This window comes from Astatotilapia calliptera, chromosome 3 (genome assembly GCF_900246225.1).
Source record: "Astatotilapia calliptera chromosome 3, fAstCal1.2, whole genome shotgun sequence".
Lineage (NCBI taxonomy): Eukaryota > Metazoa > Chordata > Actinopteri > Cichliformes > Cichlidae > Astatotilapia > Astatotilapia calliptera.
Genome location: NC_039304.1, coordinates 28,727,645 through 28,743,931, shown reverse-complemented (window position 1 = coordinate 28,743,931; position 16,287 = coordinate 28,727,645). Strand labels below are relative to the sequence as shown.

Here is a 16,287-nt window from a genome sequence, read left to right as displayed (position 1 = left end):
CGGCGGGTCCGAGCTTTGTGTTTGCGTCTTTGTGCAGAATCCGTGTACCTGCTCTCATTTACTGTTTTAGCTGTTTGGTGGTTGTCGAAACTGAGATTCTGGCATTTCGGGCAAAATAAATTTATATTAAAAAATCGATTCAGAATTTTAATGAATCGATATCACGTTATCCAAGCCAGAATCGATTTTAATCGATGAATCGATTATCAAAACCCACCCCTAGGCCTCATCACTGATATGGACGACAGGGAGTACAGAGAACTGACGCAAGACTTTGTGGACTGGTGCCAGTAGAATTACCTCCAGATCAACACTGGGAAAACAAAGGAGCTGGTGGTAGACTTCCACAGGCACAAACATCCTCCACTGCAAGCACTAAACATCCAAGGTATAGACATTGAGGCTGTGGACAGCTACAGGTACCTTGGTGTTTAACTGAACAATAAACTGGACTGGACTCAGCCCTTTCCTGTACCTGCTGCAGAGACACAGGTCCTTTGGAGTGAAGGACCCACTCCTGAAGACCTTCTATGACTCTGTGGTGGCCTCAGCCATGTTTTAACGTGTGGTCTGCTGGGGTGGCAGCAACTTGGCTGGGGGACAGGAAGAGACAGAACAGGCTGATCCGGAGGGCCAGCTCTGTTCTAGGATGCCCTCTGGATCCTGTGGAGGTGGTGAGTGACAGGAGAATGGTGGCTAAGCTGTCATCTCTGTTGGACAACATCTCCCGACCCCATGCAAGAGACTCTGACAGCACTGAGCAGCACCTCCAGTGGCAGGCTGCGGCACAGAGACTCTGCAGGTATTTCCTTCCTACTGCTGCCAGTACAAAGACTTTGCAGATGACCAAACACACACATCTACACATGGAAGCGTATCTGTAACCGGAAGGTCGCCGGTTCCATCCCCAGGTTCTCTGTCCTGGTCGTTGTGTCCTTGGGCAAAACACTTTACCCTACCGCCTACTGGTGTTGGCCAGAGGGGCCGATGGCGCGATATGGCAGCCTCGCTTCTTTCAGTCTGCCCCAGGGCAGCTGTGGCTTCAACCGTAGCTTGCCTCCACCAGTGTGTGAGTGAATAGTGGCATTGTAAAGCGCTTTGGGTGCCTTGAAAAGCGCTATATAAATCCAATCCATTTTTATTATTATTATGTGCAATAACACCAAGTGTATTTTTTTTCAAACAACGTAGCATTTTATTCTATTGCATACAGCATGTGTGACAGCCAGTGGGCTGGCCTTGATTTTTTGTTGCCTGTCTCTTGTGGTTGGTGGAGCTGACCCAATTATAGATACAGCACACCTGAGAAGGCCAGTCCCAGTTATAAAGCTACCTTGACTGAACCTCTGTCTCTCTTCATCTGGGGCTCATTATGCTCATTTGGTTATGTTCAGTTATGACTGTTGTATCATTTAACCTGTGTTTGAGTTTCTTTACTTTATTTCATTAAAATATCTGACAGACTGTGTCACATCCTTTGAGCCGGGTTGTGACATATGGTATTCTTTTTTCTCTTGTTCTATTCCAGTGTTTTTCTTTATTTTTGCTACTGTAACTCTGCACTGTCCACTTTCTGCTGTGACACAACACATTTCTCACGTGTGGAACTAATAAAGGTTTATCTTATCTTTAACAAGAAACTGTAAAACGGTTTGACAGGTGGCTGGAGACACTGGTAAGTGTGGGGTAGGTGAAGGGTTGATAACAGAATTAATGGTGTCTAATAAGACACAGGACCTATAACAGTTACTTCTTAAATCCAGTTTCACAGACAGAGTTACACCCTTGCCAGTTTTTGAGAGCAGGGCTTAATGATGTAAATTAGCCGAACAAAACAACAAACAACGCAGAACTGAGCTCCAAGGAACACAAATAACCTCATAAAACAATAAATCTAAAACTGAGTCTGACCTTCCTAGATTACCCAAAGAGTGAGAATAAGATAATATATGATATATTTTATGTAGACCAGATTTGCTGAATTCTGTAGTGTTGCAAAAAGCAGATTAACCTTGCCTTTGACATAATAAATTTATTATAGTGATTAAAAGTTCCTAAACACCACTTAAAGCCTTGTCATAGCTTTTGTGCTCTGCAGGGCATTTCTGCCATTCAAATAAACGTTACTTTTACAGCCTACCTAACAATGTTCAAGGTCTTGAACTGTCCACCAATCAAGCCTCTGTGTCAGGAAGTAGAAAAACAATTTCCCCATTGTGCTTTACAGAGTCCAACTGGTACAAACAGATAAGAGATATAAAGATGCAGACAAGAGAACAGTTTATTATTAAACAACATCAAAACAGCCAGTTTGATCATAATCATCAGAGAGTCTGGAGAGTGAGTGGTGCTGAAACAAATTGGAAAATGAATTTTAACATTTTACGATCTATTTTCTTCTTTTGCGGCTTGACTTTGGCACACAGTGGTGCTAATACCACTGAAACAAATCCATACCATCCTGACATGTGTAACCTCCTGAAAGACTTTGGGGCCATGACAGAAAAAGTGAAATCTATGGAAACAAAACTGAAGGAAACTGAAATCTGCCTAAAGGAGGCTGTAACCAGGCTGAAAGACAGCGAAAACCTAATTTCGGAGCTGCAAAGCAAAGGTAAAACAAAATGAAGTGAGATTTCATTGATTAAACTGTTAAGCATTTTTTCATTGTGGCTGAATACTCACAATTAATTTGACTCAACGTTAACAATCTTCAAAAATATTAGTATAGGAAGGAAGATGGAAGGTGTTGATGCTCTTATTTGATGTTTTCAAACCTGACATTAGAGCATCAACTCCCTGAAATTCAGTGCTGTAAAAAAAATAAAATAAAAGAATCTTGAGCTACGCCTTGTTTCTATTTTTACAAAAATTGGAAAAAGCTGGAATGATTTATTAAAATGTATAAACATTGTGTATCGGGAAATCGTGTACTGAGTAAAAATCAAAGAGTTTATGCCTCTCTAACAACCTGGAAATTTGGTAGGACCACCCTAAATTGTCATATTAGAATGCAAAATTAATTACACTGTTTGTCTAATTAAAGATGAAAAGCTTAAAACAATGACATTTTGAAGACCGGATAATGTCCATGTTATCTGAAAGCTCATTAATAATACCATAATAATTATCCAAATTAAAAGCTAAATGTCACATTTATCTGCTGATACAAAGAAATCTGATACACCTGATCGTCTGTGTGTCCTTACAGATAAGTCACAATATCAGTCAGTGTGGAACCTACATTTACAACAATTTTATGTTTATGATTTGATTTTCACAGAAAGAACCAAAATAATATTCAGTGCAACAGCAGGAAGAGGCAATGCACACATCGGACCCTTCAACACAGACATAATTATAGACTATAAGAAAGTAATTACAAACTTTGGCAGTGCCTACAGTCCAGTCACAGGTAAGATTTACAGCCTCCTGTATGCTCATTTGTTTTATTTCACAAAGTAAAAGAGATATAAGTGCAAGACAAAAACACGTTTGCAATTCAGTTTTGGAAAATTATATTTATTGTTATTGTAAAATTAAATGTACTAAACTTAATTATTAAAAATTTCAACAGCAATTTACAAATCTGACATTTATATGTAGTTAAAGGATGAGACGTAATGATCAAATCTCCATTACTTTTTCCTTTTCTTTTTGATGTGACCAACACTCTTTTATTCTTCAGGTGTCTTTACAGCACCTCTTGCAGGTGTTTATTACTTTACCATCTTCTATCACGGTGGAAGAAGCTACCCACATTATCTGCGTATTTTCAAGAATAATGAGTTGACGGTCTTTACAGCTGATCATAAGACAGAAAGCGACGGAGCTGATAATGGAGGAAACGCTGTGTTCCTGCAGCTGCAGCAAGGAGACCAAGTGTATGTGAGCATGGCTGCAAACACATATGTTGGGGGAGATGACCACACAACTTTTAGTGGCTTTTTGGTCATGCAAACGTAAGAAAAAGTAAATGTATGTCTGCTTAGGATGAGAGGCCAGAGCTTCTTTTAAATATGATGCTTCACACAAATCAAACCAATTTCTGTAACATTCAAATGTGCTTAAGAATTTTGTGCTTTAATTTTATTATCACTCTTGAATTTGATATAATTTTAAAATGTATGTTCATGTTAATTTAATTGATTTGAGTTTCATTGCATTGCCTATTATTAACTGCATTTTGATAGCGTTTTAAAAAATCTTTAGTAAGATAGTTTGAATGAGCTCTGTGTTCAAGTTTATTGCCTTATAAACAACGTTGTTTTGCTTTTTTTCTGCTTGATCGTGAATATCAAAATGTGAGCTCAATGAATAAAATTGAAGTAAATAATTTACGTACCATAATGTATGACTTTTGAAGCATACAGGGATCACCTCCATTCCTACTTCACAATTATGTGTTGACAATGTATACTAAATAATTGTTGGGGTGCAAATAAATAGGAGTAACTTATAAGCATTTTTAGGAGTGAGGAGGATAAACTGGGGCATTTAAACTGCATTCGTCAACAAACTGATACCTGAAAAAATGCCACGTTTCTCAAAAGGAGCCATGTATTTACACCTATGTGGAGGTCCCTCTGTTTCGAGCCTGTCAACATTATATAACTTTGAATTATAAGCACAGAATGAATTAGTGAACATAGAACAGAAATACAAGAAAAACAGAGGATCTTTATATTCATGTTATGACCTGTCTAGGGGCCAGGGCATAAAATGAAAAGGAGATGAAAAGTTCCAGCCTTGTCATAGTTTTTGTGCTTTGCAGGGTATTTATGCCATTCAAATAAACTTTACTTTTACAGCCTACCTAACAATGTTCAAGATCTTGAGCTGTCCACCAATGAAGCCTCTTTTTGAGGAAATAGCAAAACAGAGTCTCACTTCACCTCTTTTCTGCTAATTGTGCCTTCATGTGCCAGAGCTGTTTCAATGATATGATGGCACAGTTGTTTTTTAATAGTGTATTTTTAGTGTCTGAGCTTATACATTGACAGCAACACTGGAATTCTTTTGCTAGCAAATGTATTACTGTTTCCTCATTGCTCTTATGCTGAGTTCAACTGGTACAGATAGATACAGATAGATAAGCGATACAGAGATGCAGACAAGAGAACAGTTTATTATTAAACAGCATCAAACAGCCAGTTTGATCATATTAATGGGAGGTCTGGAGAGTGAGTGGTGCTGAAACAGCTTAGAAAATTAATTTTAACAATTTATGGGCCACAGTGGTGATAAGTTACTGAAACAAATTAATATTATCCTGACATGTGTAACCTCCTGAAAGATTTTAGGGCCATGACAGAAAAAGTGAAATCTATGGAAACAGATTGAAGGAAACTTTTTTTCGTTGTGGCTAAATATCTCATAAGGCAAAACAACAAACAAAGCAAAAAATGAAGACATACCACAAAATACAAGGAACAGAAATGCACAGCCCAGAAACAAATCAAATTTCTGACCCACAACACTATCGCAAGCAGATGCTTTCTGGATAGACAGCATCTGGAATTGTGCATGACGTATTATGGATTAAGATATGATAGTACTTTTCTGCCTTCATTGTTCCACTATTTTTGACAGAATTGTCAACATGATGTAGACTAACTCATTGTTGGGGTACAAGTGAATATAGAAGTAAACAGGTTTATTGGTCACTCCAACCCCCCCCCCCCCCAAAAGAAAAAAACAAAACAAAACAAAAAAACAATAGACTTAACTTCTACCTTAAGTGTCCAGACTTGCTAGTACAAAGTTAAACCCGCTTTTGCCTTCAGAAATGCCTTCATTTTTCATGGCATAGATTCAACAATGTCCAACAATTCAAAGAACGATTCAGTCATGTGTCCAAGTATAAAAGATGCCTGGGATCACTTATACAGGTGTTAGACAAGAAGATGGCGCAACAAGAACACAGCAATAGGAAAGCTCAGATTAGATGAATGTAAATAAATGAAACCGTAATTTAGGGATCTTTTGGAAACTTGTCAGGATGTTGGTACAAATAAAACAATAAAACATCTTTGACGCTGTAGTTTTTCCAGACCTTTTTTCCTCATTTGTCCACTAAATGTTACCAGTGTGTTTGACTTTTTTCCTGCTGCACACTTTTTCCATTTACTGTCACTTTGTGCTATATGGAAGAGAGTTCTGGATAATGAATGGGATGTTCATGTTACTTTCATTATATGAAGTCAGATTAAGTACCCACTCTAATTACCCACACTGACCCCACTCACACTTTTACTGTACTGACAGCAACACTGTCGCTGCATGGACCCCACGAGTTTGTGCAGACCTGATACTGTGAGTCATGTATGTGAGAGTGGTGAAGTAATATTTGATTGTTATTATAAGTAGGCCTTTAGATGGTCCAAAGATTGGCACCAATATTCATTTTGATCAAATACTATTTTTTTTGCAGAAGCACACTAAATGTAATGTTGTGCTATATCATGTTTTTCACTTTTTGCTTACACTAAACGTTTGTTATTGTTGTGTTCTAAAAGAAAAGAAAAGAAAAATTGTCTAAATAACAATACAAGATCACTTTGAACCAGAAAAATATTTATTTTAGAAGGATGAACATAAACATTTATGTTGCTGGGAATCGGGGAAAGTTGTGATTTCCGCTGCCGGTGTCCGGCGGCCGTTGCCAGTAGCTCCACCGGCTGCTGCCAGCGGCTCCAGCGGTGGGATAGTGTTTGGGTCCCAGTGTCAGTGTTCCCAACACAAGACATACAATACCATGTGAAAACAAATATATAATTCTTTGTTGTAGCCTTCACACTGAATGTAACAACACTAATTTTTCACTCTTTCTGTTTCTCACGAAACAAAGACACCACACCTCGTGAATAATCCCAACCCAGTGGAAACATGTTCTGTCTAATTTGGCATGACAGGTCACATAGCACATGTGAATAATAAGATTCAAGATTCATTTTTTTGTTTTTTTTGTCACATGCATAGTTGTACAAGTACAACACACAGTGAAATGTATCAAAAAAGTTCCGAACGCCGGCACGTTTCCCCCGGCGCTTCTTTGTTTTGCGCCTCTGGGCCTTAAGATTGTAAGGCCCGGACTGTCACCCTCACTTAGAGAATTGCATTAACCCTAGTTAAAATAATTGTGCAATATGTCAGGTTGGGTCTCAGGCCCTCCAAAGTACGGAGGCCTATCTCCCCTCACTACACTCCCTGCTGGTGGCTGATGCCCTCAGACGTTGGTGCGTTGGTGGTCCTTGTCGACTGGGGCTGGGCGCTCATGTATGTACCGGCTCACTCCTGGTGGCCGATTGGCGAGGCCGGGCGCCTATGGCCCAGCTGGGCCCCTTCCGGGGGTTGGGGTGCCCTCAGGCCTCTGGTCTCAGGGCCTGAAGCTCGGTCCTCTCTGGCACAGCCCACGGGCACGCCACTGCAACCCCCTCTGGTCTCTGCTCTGTAGCTGCTGGGTGACCTCTCGTTTGGGGCTCTACTCAGCTCTTCCCAGGAGGGTGGCACGGTTCACCCCCTTTTGGTGGTCCTCCTCGGGTCCTCGTACTCTGGGGCCTCAGGATGTCTGGGGCCTGGATCTCCTCCATACCTGCTTCATGCCCTGGGGGACAGGGCTATGGCTCCCCACACTCCCTAGCAGATCGTTACATGGAGAAACCTTTGGAATACAAGCATGCTGATCCACACAGGTATGCACACAGGTGTACACACGGGTGTTCACAGACGTGGACTACACCTTTCTTGGCTGCTGCCTCAAAGCACATTGTGCGCTGTCTATCTTGCGTGCTGCACAATATCGTTTAATATTTAGTATCTACTGTTATCTACTGCTAGCTAGTTTATTGTGATGGTGCTGTTTTTTATTATGTTGCTCTTTTTTTGTTTGCTTTCTCTTCTGTTTTTATTTCTCCATACAGGTGATCCAGGTGTTTTGTTTGTTTTTCTTTCTTTCCTCCCCCCTTTCTCACCGTCTCTTCTCCCCTTTGGTTTTCTTTCTCTCCCTCTATTTCTTTCATTCTTTCTCCCTGTCCTATCCCCCAGTCATGTCTGTCCTGTTTGTAGCAACCGAAAATAAAATAAATACATAATTATAATAAAGGTCAATCAAATGGACCAATATGGCAAGGACATGATGATCCACTTGGTAAAATAAATCCGCTTGGCATCTTTCTTGGCCTTAAGACAACAATTCTGATGGCTAAAGATCCAAACGGGACAAAAACAACAACAACAAATAATAATAATAATAATTGTGCAATGAAAAATAGCGTTTATAATGGTTTTAAATGGGGCAGAAATCGACCATGAGGTTCGATAGAGGATGTATGTCTGTATCTCAGCCGTTTAAGCTCATTTAAGGAACTTTGGCTATATTCCATTCAACACAGTGAAAATAGTGTGAAATTAAAAAACGCAAAGGCCACAAAATGGTCCCAGGTTCACCCAATACAATAAAACCTACTCAGCTAACCTCCCCAGAACAAGCAAGAGGGAATGGACAGTGCTCGGCTTTACACACACAGTTTAACACAAAGTGGGCCGAAATGGCGGACTGTGCTCTCAGTCTAAAGCAGCCACGCCGAATCACAGATCATCAGTCTTTTATAGACGCAGGTGAGCTCAATCAGCCACTCATTGCTTCCCGGTTTTCCACAGGGCTCAAGCTGGCCAATCACCTACGAGGGCTGACACACTTGGATTTGCCTGGAGGAAAACATGTTGCCTCATATGTTCCAAAACCCTAAGCAGTAACAATGAAGTCAAAGATAAATAATACAAAACGGGAAAACACTAAGGACCATAACAAATTAAAATGCACTGAAATATTAAAAATGTTAAAATCCATTAAGATGTAAAATGAGAATAATTAAAGTGTTTAGAAAATTCTTGAAATTGCTTTTAAAAGGAGCACAATGTGTTTAATAAGTTTAAGAGATCTAGTAATTATATATGATTCATCTTTACAAGTTTCCTGGTTTATTGTGGAGAGCTGATGATTGTAAGAGGAAACGAATGTGGTTGTGAAGTTTGTGCACGTCTGCTGAACTGTCTGCTCAACAGTCTTTGTTGATCCGCACATTTTACAAACTGTCTGTGAGAAACTTGACATGTCTGCGAAATCCACCGAGCAGCTGCTCACTTTTGTCTTAGTGTCAAGAGTCTGCGCTACCTTGTAGATGTCCGCTGATCTCTCTGCATTCCTTCACACATAACTGTTGTAATCTAGCCCATTTCGTACTGTGCCATGCTGTTCCAGATCATTCTCCAATGACTTCATTTGTTTGTCTCAGCCACATATGATAACTGGGGACGCATAAAAAGATGTAAACAAAGCTACAGAAAAATGAACTCTTAGCATGTAGAAAACATGTCCTCCACCCTCTGGAAACATGTGAATACAGAGCCTACAGAGGCAGTATACAAACAACATCCAAAATGAGTCAAAGTTTGACGTCCACAATGACCCCATGGAGGTCTACAGATGACAACACTGATGTTATAATGCACAAGAGATTAAGTAGAGTCAAAAAAAGTTCTCCCCCATCTGTGGACCACAGTTGAACCCCCAAAAATGAGATATGCTGTAAAGGACATCACTCTGCACGTCACTTTGCACTTTGACATTACTATCTCTTTAAAACTTTGGGTCTGTCAATCACAATTTCCTTAATCTATATAATCTATAAATCACATATAAGACTGGATGTTGATCTTTTCACTTCATTTCTGGCCAGAGTCGAGCCGAGAGATCTCAGCCTCTATGACACTGCCTGATGGTCTCATGTTAAAGTCTGTATGCCTTACACAAACATAGACATAATTTCACTGAGCATGATGTTTGGATCCCACTCACAGCACAGAATTTGTTTATGAGCGAAAGCAGAAGTAGAGTTAGCTACTGTGGAGATACAGAAATTCTTTTATTGCTGCCATATAATCTGCATCATTATACCTGCATTAATAACATTCTTTACAGCATTATTTCATCTAATAATATTTCTCACAGTATTGATACTGCATTACAGTTGTTTATGAAGATGTCCATTTGAGGATCCTTCCATTTTGTTAACTTTTATTACAAGTATGGTTAGAAGTATTTTATACACATTGCATATCTGTGCCTATTTTGAGTTGATGTTCGGTTCATTAAGGGTCTTAAGCTTCACTGGCGTAACTGTCCAGGTGATACATGCTGAGGGAAACTAGAACATAGAAGGATAACTGCAATGCATGCTTACAGTACATATAATACATATAAACTAGGAATAGGCCTGAGCAGAGGCCCAAATGTTTCCAGCTTCTTGTTGCAAACCTGTTGCATTTTATTCTACTTGGTAACAGATGACTGGAGGTTATAACCAGCCCTTGGGCTTAAGATTATTACCTTTATTATTTATTATTACCTTGAAGGTGTTATCAAAATGAGAAGTTCTATGTCTGGTTATAGCTATTAAAGATGTACAAGATGTACGATGAACTGTGACTAATGTCTGGAACCTATTTTAATCTGTCATTGACGCCATGGGCGTGTACCCCACTGCTTTATAAGTGTCCACAACATGTATTTTGGTCAGAAGACATATGTTGATGTTTTCTCCGGGCTGTTAATAAACTCAACGTTTGATTGCACTGTTCTGGGGCCTCCGTGGTTTGTGACACTGCTCTACATTGATCGATTTCGCGACACTACTCAATATGGTGTGACTCGATACACAAATTTATTCAAATGACTCAAATGTAGGAAGCAGAAATTTTATCCTGGTAGGCCAACAGTCCTGCATCATTTCACCAAGCACATGATGAATCTGTCTCTGTCTCTCTTTCTCATAATGTAAATGACATCTTTCATAACTGGAATATAAAAATCCCTCACATCAGTGGATCATTCATTCAGAGGGAAAGTCAGACTTTTATTTTAATATTCAAATCCTGACCAGGACAAAAAGAGCTCTCTATACTGTGTTTCAATATTTACCTGAGAGCTGTCTTCATGAACACATCGGATAGAGAAGAAATTATCACATGTAAGTTTAAAAACTGTAATATATTTAATGTATGTAGTACAGAGGTGATGTGTAGAGAATATTGAAAATATTTTGTGATGTGTTACAAAAAAGAAACATTTATCTTGCACGAGGTTTACTGAAAAGACTTGTGAGCTTAAAATAACAAGAACTTCCAAGATGAGTAACATTAATGGTTTCATTACCTTCTCCATGAGCTGCTGAATTATTAAAAATGAATTAATTTCTGTTCTGGTTCAAAATGTTCACACTATTTTTCTTTATCTTGCTTTCTGTTTAATCCATCTTTTCTTTCCTGACATAAAGTGTGCATCGAAGAAGTTCTGTTCAAATCTTTGTTTCCTTGAGCAATAAAGCATCACTTTCATCTGTCAGATCAAAGATGCAGTGGAGTCTGTATCTGCTTATTCTGATGGGTAAGTGGATTGTTTATTGTTTGTTTAAAATTAAAATTAATGCAGATTATAACCTCACACGTTTTGTTGTTGTTGTTGTTTTTTACTTTTTTAAGTGAATTCAATAATCTCATATAATCTCTATATCATATTTCTGTATATTAGGTCAGTGTTGCCTCTTTACATGCCGCCTGTATGAGTACCACTTTATTAAAGAAAACAAGAGCTGGTCTGAAGCACAGAGATACTGCAGAGAGAAATATACAGACCTGGCCAAAGTGTTTGACATGACAGACATGAGCAGACTCCGTAACTCAACACAGAATCAAGGAGAAGCCTGGATTGGACTGAACAACAACACAGGTGGAAACAGGACGTGGCATTGGTCTCTGCCAGGAGTGGAATACATTCATAATGACAGCAGCTGGAATCAGAGTGGAAGAACTGGTAAAGAACTGCCTGGAAACTGTGGGAGGAAAAGATACGATAATGGAGATAAAAAGCTGGCAGATGTTTCATGTGACCGTACTATGTGGTTCATCTGCTACGATGGTGAGGAGATGTGAATAATATTAAATATTATTATAATATCATGATATAAAAATATAATGGAATATCATAATACTAAATTAAGAAGATAGAGACAGACAGAATTTCACAAGAAAATTTATTGAGGGATGTCTTTGTGTGTTTTTCTGTTTGTTTCACAGAAATGAAGAAAGACAAGAAAACATTGAATTTGATAACGTTATTTATGAGCTGGACACAGGCTCAGAGCTACTGCAGATCAATTTACACTGACTTGGCCAGTGGACTCGATCAGGTAGATGGAGAAGAAATGAAGGCCCTGATTACGACTACGTTTAGCGCATGGGTCGGTCTGTTCAGAGACAGCTGGAGGTGGTCAGATGGGAGTGATTTCTCTTTCAGATACTGGGATATGCAGTTATTCAATGATAAACAAAGCAACAAGACATGTGCTATGACTCTGTTAAACAGATCAGGAAAATGGAGCTCTGATGAATGTGACAAAGAAAAACCCTTCTTCTGTTATGATGGTGAGTTTTTATCAACATTTGTCTGATTGGTTTCTCTAAAAGGAGGATCACTGGAATCACTGACAAGATCCAACTGAACATGTTGTGTATTTTTTCTCCACCTACATCTGCATGTTTGCTGAATTAATCTCATAAACATGAACACACTTAGTTGACAGTCAGATGACTTTAAATATCTGTGGGATAACTTTGAGCTACTTTTATGTTCAACCAACGTTTTAAAGTCTCTGTTGTCTGTAAATATGGAGAGAAGTTGTTTTGGATTCCTAATAGTTTAAAAACACATAAATATTTCAGGATGTTGTCGACCTGTCTGCACAAAGTTCATTATTGTTATTATACTGGTTTCTACTGAGGGCAGAGTAACACACAAGCTTTTTCTAGGTTTTTTTTTTTTTAATTGGAACAAAATAAACAGCACAGAGAGTTTCTCATGTTTACAGCTCACTAGATTCAACTCAATGTGTTGTTTTTTCTTTATGGCAGATAAACTGATCCTGATCAAAGAAAACAAGACCTGGGAGGAGGCCTTGGATTACTGCAGAATATTTCACAGGGGACTGGTCTCCATCACTAACCCTTACCAACAGAGATGGGCAGAGGTGAGAGCCAAGAATGCATCGAGTCCTTTTGTCTGGCTCAGCCTGCGCTACTCCTGCACTCTGGATCTGTGGTTCTGGGTCAATGACAAGGTGGTCTGCTATGAGAAGTGGAGCAGAGAGGGAAAGACTGAGGATTGTGGCAGGGCTGTGGGCATGCAGAGTGGAGGACAGTACGAGTGGGTCAGTCAGAGAGACAATGAGACATATAATTTTGTTTGTTTTAAATAAGATTTCTGATGTGTGTCACTGGCTCTTTTTTTTTTTTTACTGGCAAAAGTTCAACTAATAGCAAAACAACAAACAAAAAAAACAAACATTGTTGTAACCAGCACAATATTGGCAATATCTGATATTCAGTAAAGTAAATATAGTTTCCTTTTCACTGCCTGATTCAGTCATGATGCCTGATTTTTTTGATGATGACAAAATTTCAGCTAGAAGCAAAAATCAAATCTTTAGCTGTAAATGGCTCAACACTGATAAAGTCTGATCTGCACTGAAGTAATATGGTTTATTATTTTCCTCTTGACTGTCGGATTCAGCGATATTATACTTACTTTCTTCATTTTGCTACATTACTCTATTATTACACTTTTCTTATTGGACGTCAGAAACAAAGTTAGTTTCAGTTTTCATATTTGCTGTTTATTTTATTTTTATTATCTTTGTAATCTTTTTGTCTTTGTGCACTTATAAACTGGTCTTAGTGATAATATTTCTAATCTTTAATGGTTAGTAAATATTAAAACTAATGCGACAAACCAGAGCATTTATATTGTAAACTTTCACCAAGGTAACTATTTTTTTCATATGACTATTTAAAGTGATGTGCTGTAAACTAGTGATCTGTGTCAGGGTTTCTGGGTCGTTGACCCAGTATTTTCAGTTCACGTTCACTGTTTATCTACTGCCTGTTCCACTTCCTGTTTTATTGTGTTAGCCTTGGTCTGTGTGCATTATGTTCAGTCCTCTTCCCATTTATCATTAGTTCATTAGGTTCAGTTGTTCACTCACCTGTCTCCAATCGTTGTCATTGTTAGTCGTGTATTTAGGCCCTCTCTTCCCTTCAGCCCTTGTCGTGTCATTGATGTTTGTGTGATGTTATGTAGTCGTTCCCGTTAGTGCTCAGTTATTCAGCCAGCCACTCAGTCTTTCAGTCAGCTAGTCAGTTCTGCCGTTCCTGCGTTGTTTATTCACCCACTCCAATAAATCCTCATCATTTCTGCACCGTGAGTCCTGCGTTTGGGTCATCTCTTCCACGCCTCCACACACAACCTCTGACAATCTGTGTGTGTCAAGATAAATAAATATTCAGTTGCAAGTGTAACAATCAACACTCCTTACAGTAGTTCTTGGTACATTTATTTCTACAGAAAACCCTTAAAATCCTTACACGTGTGACTTACTGACAAAAAGCACTTTCTTACTACAAGCCTCATTCATTCATTGACAAAAGTGTTTTGTTTTTTTTTCTTGCCTAAGCTCTTTTAACCTGACATTCACCCTCCAGTGGGAGCACTGGGGGCAACTCAGTGCTCAGCACCTGCCCAAAGATACTTTGACACACAGATTTGACCGATCTACTAACCTTCTATGTGGCACTGAATCCGATACATATCCGATGTTTTAGAAAGCGACTGCTGTGTGAACGGTCAAATCGCAATAAACCCGTCTTTTACGTCACTGACACAAGACAGACGCCAATTATCAGCGCCGGAGAAGCGCCCGAGAAGACATTGTGAACGCTTCCTGGCCATCCGGTGAAACTGCTGGGAAGACAACGTTGGAGAAACGTGAACATTTTATTTGTACTGTATAATCTGCAGATTCTGACAGAACTCTGCAACTGTCCTTTGAAGCACCGCTCCTCTAAAACAGCAATAAGGATCATTATTAGGTTATCTACATTATTATGTAAATAACAAAATAACTTACAGCAAAAATTGGGAAAGGTGAAGTCCGAAGTCTTTATATTAAGGGCCATCAGTCAAACAATACTGTTTGCTCTGGGTCTAAACAGAGCGCGTTGTGTGTGACATCTTCTGTTGAGCATGCAGGCCACTTTGAGCGTTCACACTAGAGCGCGTTTGCTGTCGCATTTTATCTGTAGTGTGAACAAGCAGACAAAAAAATCAGATTTGATCAAAAAATCGGAATTGAGCATTAAGACCTGCAGTGTGAACGTAGCCTAAAAGAGTAAAATGTATTTGATGTTGTAGTTTTTCAGACTGTTATTCCTTATTTGTCCTCTAGATGTTGCCAGTGTGTTTGACTTTCTTCCTGCTGCACACTTTCTCCAACGTGCGTCACTTTGTGCTATATGGAAGAAAGTTCTGGATAATGAATGGGATGTTCATGTTACTTCCATTATATAAAGTCAGATAAAGTACCCACTCCAAACACCCACCCTGACCCCACTCCCACTTTTACTGTACTGACAGCAACACTCTCGATGCATGGACCCCACGAGTTTGTGCAGACCTGATACTGTGAGTCATGTATGTGAGAATGGTGCTGCCTTTCTCTCCACCCTTGTGAATAAACAGTGTTGCTGAGTTCAGTTAACTGTAAGGGAAGTCAGTAATGAGTCCATCACAGTCAGCACTGTTTGCTTTTAAACATGTAAAGCTGTGTAAGGTGTGACTGGGTTCATTATTCTGCTGCATTATGAAGTTTTTCCCACAAACCACAAGGCAGAACTCTTAGTGAGGGTCAACATGTTTCTTTTTAATTCATATGAAAAGCTATCTTTAAATTAAGCACATTTTTAAAGTCGATCTGAAGAAATGACTTGCTTGGCTGAGGGCTGTCACTTTTAATGAGTTACAATGCACACAACTGGTCTGTGTTTCCTGTGTGTACACACTGACTACTGTAAAGTTAAAAGGAAAACACTGTGCAGGTTAAAATAATTCCACTGTAGATATGAGAAAATCTGCAGAGAGTAAAAAGTTTGTTTTTAAATTCTAAGAGTTTCAGATTATTTCCAGGTTTATATAAAAATAACATAGATTATGTTTCAGTGTAATAAAGATACAATGTTGTAGCATATGGGACGAATCTGCTCGAGGTTTTGGATTTAAAACACATCTCTAATAGTGTAACAGAATTCATTTAAAAACAAACCAAAAAGCTCACGGGCGCGTCACTGCAACTCCCCCTGGCTTCTGCTCCGCGGCTGCTGAATGAGCCCTCATCTGGG

At 39.1% G+C, this 16,287-nt stretch overlaps 2 protein-coding genes across 2 annotated transcripts; both read left to right on the top strand.

The window, feature by feature from the left end:
- The first annotated feature begins 2,238 nt into the window (after positions 1-2,238).
- On the top strand, positions 2,239-3,966 carry LOC113013977 (uncharacterized). The gene is made up of 3 exons (XM_026155251.1): positions 2,239-2,614; positions 3,284-3,415; positions 3,689-3,966. The coding sequence occupies exons 1-3, from the start codon at positions 2,263-2,265 to the stop codon at positions 3,964-3,966; spliced, it is 762 nt and encodes a 253-aa protein (XP_026011036.1). The 5' UTR covers positions 2,239-2,262.
- Positions 3,967-11,763: 7,797 nt separating this feature from the next.
- Positions 11,764-13,330, top strand: LOC113019155 (macrophage mannose receptor 1-like). The gene is made up of 3 exons (XM_026162701.1): positions 11,764-11,977; positions 12,136-12,483; positions 12,970-13,330. Exons 1-3 carry the CDS (start codon positions 11,956-11,958, stop codon positions 13,311-13,313), a joined length of 714 nt encoding a protein of 237 aa, XP_026018486.1. The 5' UTR covers positions 11,764-11,955; the 3' UTR covers positions 13,314-13,330.
- Positions 13,331-16,287: the final 2,957 nt, after the last annotated feature.